The following is a 12,011-nucleotide window of genomic DNA, read 5'->3' on the forward strand; positions in this document are numbered from 1 at the left end:
GTTAGAGGTTGAGAATTGAACCCTACCTCTAAAAAAATCACAACTTTTTGTTGCCTTCTTAACTCATGACCTCTTGTTCAGCTGTCAAGACCTTATTTTTGATAAAACTCTGTATAAGATAGCCTCATTTTAAAGCACATTCAGTCTTCTTGCATATGAAATCAAATTGTGGTTTCAAAAGTTAAAAATAAAATTGCCAGAACCCAAAAAAAACAGAAAACAGCCCATGACTGTATATATATATATATGGTTCCTGCATGGTAAGGGTTAAGTTTCGTCATCTGTGGTCATATCAAGCTGTGTCTGATGAAACATTATATTATCTTGCACTTGCTTTCCTTACTTGTCTCGATTTAAACTATAGATGCATGATTAACACAATCCTTAATGCAAATTTTCTTCTAAAATGTATTCTAATTTATAAGCAGAAATGACATATTGCATTTATTGGATTACCAAAGATACATTGTATATTGAGTTACTAAAGATTTTTGGCTGATTTTTGTGTGTTTTTTTCATAGTTTTATTTAGCTTGAAAAACATGTTTTTCTTTACATGACAATTGTTTATATAGGGCTAATTTATTATTAGTGCTTTTGTTACCCAGACATTTCTCAGGGATATTGGAACAAAATTCCTTAGAATTACAGTGTTCCTCAAACACCTTGGTTCCAGTTACTGCGTATTTTTTTTTTGTCTATAAACCCCCAAAAAGTGGCATTTTTTTTAAATATGTAATAAAATTACTGATAAGCCTTTTTTGTCATATTGAAATCATAGTTACTTGCACTCTGATCTTGAAAATTCAGAACTAAAAGCATGCAATTATTTTGGCATTTTGGTTTTGCAATATTTATGTTTAAAAAGAAAGACCAAACAAAACTGACGGTAAAAGTGGTTGAGATTATGATTAGTCACATTTTGTTTGGCAATAAAAAAAAAGAGTGCAATTTTTTTTTTTAAATTTAATACCAGTACAGTATTTTGGAAAAATTCTGCTTGCAGTAAGATAGACATGTAAGTCTGACTGTACTTCTGGCTTTTTAATAAAACCAAATCTTTAACACAAATGCTGTATTAGCTGTATGAATACATGTAGCAGGAACCATATGAACTTTAGAAATATATGTTTACATGAGTTAGCCATCACTTTTCAGGTGAGGTAGATGATTCCAAAGTATCCAATCTTCTAGAAGTGACCTTGCCCTTGGATACAAGTGAGTTTACTCTACCTCCTGAGGGTAAGCGATTAGAGGAAGAGGAACTATATATGGAGTATATAGAGGTCCAGGAGGGGTCAGGCTACCTACCGGATATGGATGGTAAGAAGTCTTCTTTACTTTTGTGTGTTGTGTCATAGTTACAGAATCTGGTGAAAAAAAGCATCTTAAGGCTTTATTTCACAAACTCATAAATTGTTTTTATAGTCCTTTTTCATATTTACAGAAGGCAAGCCATTTTAGCAAGTTTTCAAACAGATTTTACTCACCAACACATGTCAACTTGGTTTCATTTGGGAAAACTTTTCTTTGGAATAAACTTTTTTCACTCTGATAAGTAGCCAAATGGTTTAAAATAAGCTACAATAAATCAAATATTTAAATTTGAACTCATTGCCATCCAGTGTCTCAATCGGACTGTAAACCAGTTTGTCAAGTTGGAAAGTTACTTCCCTTTGCTAATAATTTGAAGAAAACAAAGACTAAGTCCGAAATATGAAAAAGATTTTGTATTGAGATGCTTTAGAAAGCCAGGTTAAAAAGTGTATAGTGTTGTTCATAGCTTTAGTGTCATGGATTTGTCAGATATGACATCTTCAGTGCTGTTAAATTCTTCGTTTAGTTCAAATAAAGAAAGTCATTTGTTCATTGATATTTTTTTTTCTTGACATTATAACTTTCATCTTTTCTATTCTTATAAAATATCTTTTCATTGTCAATGACTTAAAAGATTAGACTGTTTTTTTTTTTGGTTTTTTTTTTTATCAATTTGGTTAGGGCTCATACAGAAATTGTATGGAGAGACATATAAAAAACTCTTTCTGTTTACAATTTTGTGAGCATTTATATGCTTCTTGGATTCAATTTAAAGAATTTTAAGCTTGATTTTTTGTGAAATTACGAGATGAATTTCTGTACAAGGACATGTACCAGAATTTGGAAAGGTAAAACCCATAAGAAAACTAGGAATTTTAATTAGGATTTCTCCATTCATTATTTCTGGATTGCCCTAGTGTTTATATATTATGAGATTAGTTTAATTTATACTGCAGTCCTTCTATTTGAGTAACCAAATGTTTGGCAGTAGGTTTATTGATGATATATTATCAATGTCAGTATATGTCACTTTGGCTACACCTGCTTTGGCAAGCATTTAATTAGGCCAAAAAAATGATAGTCTCGTTTCCTGCTACCAGCAAGAAAAAAATAGGGTAGGTAGGTAGGGAAATGATTTTCTTTTTCAAAAACATTTTACATTGAGTTAATTGGGAAATATTCTAGACTTTAACAGTGCTTGAGCTAAAATGGCCAGAAAAATTATAGGGTAGGCCAAAAAAAAAAACTGTGGTAGCAGGAAACAGACGTATATTTTTTTTTGGCCTTAAGCATCTTTGGCAGAGGCAACCAGTAGGGTAAAAATGTAAGAAACATTCTAATTTCTAAAATCTAACTTGTTGAAGAAAAATTCCTTAGGATTGCAGTATAAAGACAATAACAGTATATTGACTGAAAATAAGAACGATATGTGGTTTACCCTGATTCAAAGCCTCACAAGTGTATTGTTTTTATTTCAAGTCACATTGATATTGTGTATTTCCTTGCATGTTTGATGTTGTTAGCATGCTATATATGTGTTCCTACAGAGAGTGTCAATAGAGCTAGTAAAGCCGAAGTTAGTGAGCGAATTAGAAATCAGAAAGATAAGAACTCATTTAGGTCACCACGTTCTCACAAATCAGGTAAGGAGGATTTGGTTTAGCATTTTACAAAGGACATTTCATGCAGTATTTTGGAGTTCTCTAAGTTTGTCTTCAATTAAAGTAGAAATAATTAAATGACCCAGTATTGAGCTTGATACAATGTATTTTGGTAGAATTTTTTTTCTTTACTTATTAACATATATTTCTTCTACCTAAAACTTTGAAAACCATGTAACAATTGTAATTATGATAATGATTTGATTCATTTATATATCAATCTGCTGAAAATTTTTGTAAAGACTGTTTATTAATCTCTAAGGCGTAACTGCTAACAAGGTTTTAAGAAAGCTTTAGCTTAGGAAAAGCTATTATAACATGGTGCTTTTTGTTTTAACATTTTAGCTGTTAGATTAAAGCGTCGCTTAGGTGAGACTATAGCAGTGTGTGAAAAATCATTCATGTCATATGTTATCAGTAAACTGCCATTTCTTCATTCTTAGCCCATTTAAAACCCTTGAGAACCCTTTACAGAATTCTAGAAAGTTTCCAATCTTCATTCCAAGAGTTGTAACACTAAAACTTTTATTATATGCCCTCCTCAAAGTACATAGTCATTGTCCCTCTTCAGAGTTCTTGTTTTAATATTTTGGACTCTCCTTCTTATTACAGCACATAAAATGATGATGTTCAGTAGATAGAGTTTGTCTTCCCTTACCATCATCTGTTGAATTCCCTTAGATTGTTGACTGGACAATTGAGGAGGAGATTTAAACTTTATATTAATGTCTGGTTGAAGTTTAAATCTCTTTTTTAAGTCACTAATATAGTTAGCAACATCTTTCACTCACAATTTCATTACATTATATTTGCAGATGATTTGCATAATTATATAAAACTACTCCACATTTGCTGCTGATCGATGTCGTGTTTACCATCATAGCTTCATAGTTCTAGCTTCATACGAGATCAGACTGTACCCCTTAAATATCATATACGTGTGTTCTACGTGTGATTTTTGCTTGTATGAGAATGGGAAGTTTACATTAAAAGATGAAATGATTGGTTGGCATTGAGCATCACCCAGTTAACGATTCAGACACAGGGGCTTGTTACAATTGAAAAAAATAGGTCATATACATTATCAGGTCCCAGATATATATATATATAGTCATTGCCAGTTGTTTATTCTGATTCTAATTCCTAATCTGGTTCCCTGGTCAGTATCATAAGCAACCCAAAGATTGCTAAAAGTTGGAAAGAAAACATTACCTTCACTTCCTGGTAATCAGTTAATTAGATTGAAAAATATTGGGGTCATCACGGTTACAAAAGAGTAATCATATCAAGGGAACCAAGATTCTAGTTAAAGTCACCCAATATTAGAGCATTTCGCATTCATGCCATTTTGGATGTTGAAAGCAAGCAAGAATCAATGGCATAGAATATTTGACAATTAGCAAATTTAGACTTCAGTCATTGATTAATAATCCAGTCATCTACTTATAGAAATTCATCTGATGATTTTTTTTTTCAAGGGAAGACAATCTTTATCCATTGAACATCATCATTTTATGTGCTATAAAACTTTGCTTAGTAGCAATGGACACTTATATTTTATCCAACAAACCTTGAAGTTTCAGTACAGTTTTCTAGAAGTTTTAAATATAGTATCTATCTCAGTTCCATGCCTTTAATTTTTTTGTCTTAAGCTTGCCATAACTTTTATTAATGCTATACAAGCACAAGCAAATGTGCCTCTTCATAATTAATATATATATTTTACTACAATATACACTAATGCTTCATGCTTAATTTTGTAAGTCTTTTTGGAAAAGAATTATCTAAAATTTTAACAAGACTCACTATGAATTTTGCTACTCATTTAAATCATTGAATATTTAAGATAATAATGTCACTTGCCAAAGCATTATTTTTTATCTGTCCGATATGTATCCCTGTAAGGGGCAGGGGGTCCAGCAAAACAAATATAAGTCTTTTTTTAAATGCCAGGCATTATGTTTTAACTAAGGGTTAGGCAATTTTCACACTCAACACAGAACTGTTATACCCACCATACTCATACATGGATTGCATACGTGTGCAGGGGAGGATCCAAGAATTCAGGTTAATGGGGGTGTCAGTAGAATAAAATGAAGAGTGAAGCAAGGCAAACAAATTTTTTGAGTTGTAATTTGTGAAAAATCAAAATTACATGTAAAAATTTTTATCTCAATTTTATGGGGGGTGCTCCAATGATTATCCCTCCCCCACCCTCACCCCATTCTGAAACTGCACCTGCTGTGATAGGTCATTATCCTGCTCAGATAACAGCATGGGGTTTGATGTGATGAGTGCACATGAAAATGGGGTCATACAAAAGAATATTGGTGAACTAGTGGTTATCTTAATATCAATTTCTTTTGCTAACTTTGAAATTCTTCTCTTTGTCCACTCCTTTTAACAACATAAAAAGATTTTATTTTTTGTGTATGATAAAAATGTTATTTTTCTTATGACTACACATTCCAAAAAAGAAAACGTTTGGAACAAGTTCATTATATTGTGGTAGAACTGGGAGAAATTCTGAGCCTGTACTTTATTGAGGAGTTGAAAGTCTTTTGTTGTTTTTCTAGCAAAGTTTCACTAAAAACATGAATTGCAGCAGTGGCCATGTAAAAACTTACCATGTCTTCTAATTATATGACATGCCTTAACCAGACATTGATAAAAAAAAAATTAAAAGTCCTTACATTGTATTTTCATGTACAGACAAACAATCAAAGAAGATAACCTTTTGTTTATGTCTTTAATGTTATTAGCAGTAATTAATCAATGATTATGTGTATTAAACTAATTACTGCAAGAATTAGGGGAAATCTCCATAAATAATTAAAGTGATTTAATCAGTACTTTTGATTGATTTTCTCACCCACCTGTTGAACTATGTGGTTAATTTTGACTTTTGTTACTTTTTATGTATTTATGAAAGAATAAGGATAGACTATATCTTGAATTTGGTTGATATTATATTAATGTGGATTACTTTGAGCATTGCCCATTTAGCCTGATTTCTCTATCTTAAATTTGTTTTTTATCCTTCAAGGAATATTTTTGATATGTGACACCGCTGGATTTTTTAGTATCTTCCCTTGGATCATGTAATTATTTCAATGTTGAATTCTCATTTATTTCTTTGTTTTAAGTGTGTATGTTATTTATGATTATTCATGGATTGAATAAGACTTGTCTCCAGAGCTGCAGAATTTGATGTGTTTACTTTTCTTATTCTTTAGATGATAACAAGATGAAGAGAGTACCAGAGACCATAGTTGAAGTGGAACAACCAAAACACAAAGGTATAGAATTAAAATGTATTACAGAAACAGTTTGTGCTAGACAATTATTTTTGTATTTAGATCTGTGATATATTACCGTCCTGATATCATCTTAACATGTCTATAACCATGGTCATTTATATATCTGTAATGTCTTAATACGGGTAGAGAAGTTTTTTTTTGAGATACAACTTTTTAATATATATTTTTATGGGAAATTAAAAGCAACAAAATATGTGTATTTCATATTAAATATTAATACATTAATATTGAATATAAGCAGTGAAACCCATCTCAATTGAACTCAGAATAGACTGTACACTTATCTAAACCAAACACTTTCTGAGTCCCTTCATATTGATTTAAAGGTATTTTTAACCTGAGTAAACAAAAAATTCTGAAGTCCAGAATGGGTTCAGTTTAGACTGGTTTTTCTATAAAGAAAGCAATGGCCAAAGACTGTTATTCATTATCATTTTCATCTACTTAGCTCATTATTATCTACCTTTTTCATTAGACAAAATTTTGTATGAAAAACATCAATCTCTCTTTCATTGGTTTTCATATAAGATGATTTGAAAGTCAAGAAATGAACATTATATGGCTTAAGTAGGAAACCATGGATTCCTTTTTTTTTTTTTTCTTCGATTGATTTTCTCTTGCAAAGAAGGACATTATCTGATGAAAAATGCTGACACTTATGTGATCTTTAAAGCATCTTCCATACTTCACTTTGAAGAATTATATATAATCAACTATCATTATAAAATCTATGTAGATGTAAAATCTCTGAAGAAGAAAGGAACTCTGCCAAATGTTGATAAGGAATCACATGGGAACATAAAACCAGAGGGAAAGTTACAGCAAGGCAGTCAATTTAACAGATTAGTTGGGACATCAGTAACTACAAAAAAATCAGCCAATGAATTTGCCAAGCCCTTAAGAAGTCGAGAACAGAGTGAAATCCCTCAGGAACGGCCTCAACCAGATTATTTCTCTAGATCGGTTACTGTAGGCAGAGGTGTAAATAGATTTGAACAACCAATCAAAAATAGGAAAATAAATGCATTAAATAATGAGGAATATCCATATTCGCCTGAACCTCCTCAAACAGACAAAATGGATAGCAGAAGACTATCTATGGCTAATCGTAGAGATTCAAAAAGAGGCTCATTACATCCCAATGATGCTTTTCAAGAACCTTATGCCCTTGAAAGGTCAATGGCACCAGCTCAAATGCCACTCTCTAGACTAATTACACAGGAATCTTCAGGAAATATGACTGTCCCTGTTATAAATGAACCTCGTAGGAAACCACCTGTATCATTGAAAACCATTGGAAAAGTCGCCACCTTGTCAAAATCAACTGAAATTAGAATGGCTGAACAAAAACCTTTTAGAGGATTGACGTTGAAAATGGTTGCTATGGCAATAAGGAATTTTTTAACACAACAGAATATAATTATGAGAGGGCTAGCTCCAAAAATTTACAAACATAAACCTATTGTAAAATTTGATTGGGTTAAATTTAGACATTTTATCAAATCAACTAAAGCATTTGAGAAACCAGTTCAGCAGGCAGGTACAGGGGTTTTTCAAATGATGGCACCTACTGTTGTGGCCAGCAAGGAGAAAATTGATCAATACATGGACCATTTTCAAGAAATGGAAGAAGATGACGATAGTGAATATGAGAAATATTATGTACCACCCAAGGAGTCTTCATATTGTGGAAGAAGACAGAGGAGGATGTCAAGGTCACATGAGAGTATACCTCAACCCAACTATGGTGATATGTCTCCACACCCTCCAAAGAGTAGGAGGAGAGACACAAATATGATTCTTCATCAACCAAGATCTTTTGATGGACCAAGCCCAGACAGAATCAAGCGATATCCAGTTTTGTCTGGTGCTAGAAATATGGAACGTGCCAGAAACAGAACTCCCGTCAGATATGGAGGAGACCACTCAACTCCTAGATACCAACATGAACAGTCTCAGCAATATTATGAAAGAGATCCACGACACAGTAGAGGCATTTCTAGGTCAAGATCAAGGTCGAAAAGTTTTACACAGCAGGAAGTAGATCAATTTCTACATGAGCAGGGTATGCCAGGATCCTATAGAGAATACAGTGACCCTGACTTGCATTATCATAGGGGTCAAGGTTTTCAAGGTCAAGGTCAAAATTATGATATTGACCAACCAGTTCGTGACGATGGATATTGGGATGAGGAAGATGAGTCTTCTGAAGACTTTGAACCTCTGCCACCATGGCAACATGAAATGCCACATGGGGAAAGGTATAAAATGTTGCCTCCAGAAAGTTTTCCTCATGGTCTTAGACAGAGGCATTCTCCTGGTCGTCATGAAATGGCATATGATAGCAGTCCAGATGAGGCTCCAAGAAGCCATAGGAGTAGAAGGTCATATTGGCAAGGGGACCATAGTCCTGAAAATGGAAGGCAAGATGTACACAGACATCATGAGGAATATTATAACAGTAGCCCAGAAGATAATAGAAGGGCTCATTTTAACTTGAGTGGCCAAGAAACCAGTAGAAGGTCACATAACAACAAATTTCTTGATCCAAGATATGATGCTGGAGAAATGTCGAGAATGAGAAGTTATGCAAAAGAACAAACTAATTTAGAAAGTGAGAGATCCAGGAGCAAACATCAAATCTTTAATGAACAAATGTCTGGGAAAGGCCATAGTTACAAGGGACATGAAAAAAAGAAAAGAAAGAAAAAGAAAAAAGGTGGACCAATGACAATGAAAGAGTTTAACGAATGGCGGGATGACTTGAGCGACAGTGGAAGTGACAACACAGATAAGTTAGGTGATAACGAGGTTGCTGAGGGCTTAAAGTACTTAGATACCTATGGAACAATGTTCAGGAACCAGGTTGTCATGGATGCAATAGCTGTTCAAGGTTTGTTCAACATCAGTGTCGTCTGCTAATCACAGTAAACACTTGTTTCCAAATGGTCGTCTGCTACTCACAGGAAACACTTGTTTCCAAATGGTCGTCTGCTAATCACAGTAAACACTTGTTTCCAAATGGTCGTCTGCTAATCACAGTAAACACTTGTTTCCAAATGGTCGTCTGCCACTCACAGGAAACACTTATTTGTTTCAAAATGTTGTTATCTAATTAACCACTAGAACTACAAGGTCTTAGTAATGAATATGTCATCTGCCGATTACAAGACAAATAACAAATGTCTGCATGTCACTGTTTATGGATTGAGTTGCATACTATGCAGTTTTTGTTGTCTGCATGTTGATGTTCATTTAAATACATAAGCTTACATTATAATTCAGTATGTCATACTCACATATACTTTTTGTAGACTATTGAAGAAGGTTCAAATACTGTCTTTCACATTGTTTTCTGTCGTAACTAACTCAAAAAATCTTTTTTTTTTCAGAACTATGATTGAAGTATTTGTACATTATTTCATGCATGATACTTACATTTCAGTTCATTCAGCTGTTTTCATATTTGCACATTATGCAATGAGGATTTTTTTTACTGTGCCTACCTGGCATATATACACATTTCGAAGGTCTTTCTTCTTCAAATGGATTTTTTTATCCTTTTTTTGATATTTTCCATGTGCAAAATCATATATTCATTGGATTAGTTATAAATTTTTTGTACTTTTAAATGAGTACTATAGGGTTAAAGAATAAAATTCAAGATAAGTAAAACAGGGTCATTAATTTATTTCTATAAATATTATGCAAATTACAGGTGATTCTGATTCTGGTAAGTGTATCAGCTGTGTCTTAACAATTGATTGTTTTTTGTTATTGTTTTTTTTTTCAATTTAGAAGGCTTACAGAGTATTGTTATTTTTTTCTCTTTATTTTATCTGGCTTTTGGTGATTTTGTTTTCCCCCTAACATTTGACCTATAGATCACTTAGATACTTAAAGTAGCATTGTTCTTTTCTTTAGATTTTTCTCTGTGTAGTGCACAATTAACTACTGGCTTTAAGGGCCCTAGTAGATTTTTTGCCTTCACAGTATTTAAGACTAGTAATGATGGTATTTACAGAGGGATTTGCTTTAACAGATTCTCCATTGTTTCTATGAATTTGGACTGCAAATTATCCCCTAAGTCTCTTCATGTTACCAATGTTAAAAAAATACAAAATTCAGGATTTCACAAATCATCTTCATAAAATATGGCTAAATTTATGATATGACTCAAAGTTTCATTAAGAAGTCTGTATTTAAGATAAATACTGATCTATTGGTGGTTTTTGATATGACATTGGAAAAATACCACTATTTTAGTGTAGTTGAAGAAGAGCTTTAGTTAATATGATTTGAGGCATTGCCTGTGAGGGACAGGGGCCATGGGGCTACAGTTTTTGTACTAACATTAAATTTGACTCTGTTGATAATGCACTGTTGTTATGTCGCTGATGTCACGACCATCGATAATATGTGAGACTTCCTATAACACACACACCATATGTGTCTGTGTGAAAAGTTCAAACAATCTTTTTTCTAACTGCATGCATCATTTCCAACTTATGTCACTTTCGAAAGAACAATTCAATCATTGTTCAGAAAATTTGACATGTTTTCATTTTCACCTTTTTATAGCCAATCAACTGCAATGTTGCACGTGTACCAGGATAGTTTCTTGTAAAGGGCATGTACTAGTATGGGTGGTTGGAAATTATTGTATATTTTATAAATGGTGTATTTAATCATGAAATTACTATAATTTTCTTTTAAACCATCAGCCAAGTTTCTTGATGAAAGCAGTTATGGGAGTAAAGGAAAAAGTGACATTAAAGGGATAAGAGATTGCTGAAGTGTTTCTGCAGTGTTCAAGTACATGATGAACTTTATTTTTTGTTTTGGGTGAAAATAACTTTTTTTTAAAGTTTACTCAAGGTTTTTTGCATCTATCTCTTTCAATTCCGAAGTAATTGCAATACGGATGATTCCACTTAATTGCATACCTGATTATTGCATAGCATTTTAAAGAACCAAATCATTTCCCATCTCTTCCATGTTAAAAATTCCTCTTAATTGCATAGGTCTAAACAGACATTCCTGCTTATTGCTTTTTTTACTAAATGTTATAAAAATTGACACTTTTTGGCCTCAACAATGTATTTTTATCAAATACTCAATTAAAAGGTGTAGCTAATTCAACTATTTGATATGTTTTTTAGTAAAATTAGTCAAAAAGCCATATAACTTTATTTCTTTGTTTGTAATTACATTATGTTGGTTTAATCAATGCCCTAGATTTGTTTATGTAGGAACAGGAAGATGTATAGGAGAATAAGACCATTACACCATACCAAATTCAACATTCCTGATAACGGCATAATCCTGTTAATTGCATATTTTTTTTCTGAAAAATTTGGAATCCACTGTACCTATATTATTTCAGAAATTTTGCAAAAAGAATAAAATCGCATAAATAATTTGCATGCAAGCATTACTGGTGTGAAAAATCAATATTGTCATATCGTTTTTTTTTGTTTTTTGTTTTCAATTTTAATAACATACTAACAGAAGACATGCCATTGTTAATATTTAAATTTCTATCGTCATATTACTACCAAATAAAACTGGTCCATTGTTGAATTTAAAACTTTTCTTCATGGGTAAAAAGCATATTTCTTTTTATGAAACTGAAGTTATAATTTAAAATATAGATAGATTATTATTAAATCATGAGGCCACTTCAGTATGCAAGGAAAGTTTCACTGATAGAA

At 32.4% G+C, this 12,011-nt stretch overlaps 1 protein-coding gene across 7 annotated transcripts in view; it reads left to right on the plus strand.

Annotated features, from left to right (window-relative positions):
- LOC148627952 (uncharacterized) overlaps nt 1-12,011 on the plus strand; it is a 78,600-nt gene that overhangs the window by 32,038 nt on the left and 34,551 nt on the right. The window contains exons 32-37 of one of the 7 annotated variants that reach the window (XM_088582085.1): nt 1,158-1,322; nt 2,864-2,959; nt 3,323-3,346; nt 6,214-6,276; nt 7,034-9,190; nt 10,016-10,030. In XM_088582085.1, the coding sequence (XP_088438211.1) occupies nt 1,158-1,322; nt 2,864-2,959; nt 3,323-3,346; nt 6,214-6,276; nt 7,034-9,190; nt 10,016-10,030 (2,520 nt within the window). The remainder of the gene's footprint in view (nt 1-1,157; nt 1,323-2,863; nt 2,960-3,322; nt 3,347-6,213; nt 6,277-7,033; nt 9,191-10,015; nt 10,031-12,011) is intronic. The other 6 variants (XM_088582093.1, XM_088582103.1, XM_088582112.1 and 3 more) reach the window with 6 other exon arrangements.

This window comes from Perna viridis, chromosome 1, assembly GCF_037379345.1.
Source record: "Perna viridis isolate PV_CMFRI_1.1 ecotype Kerala chromosome 1, ASM3737934v1, whole genome shotgun sequence".
NCBI classification, from domain to species: Eukaryota; Metazoa; Mollusca; class Bivalvia; order Mytilida; family Mytilidae; genus Perna; species Perna viridis.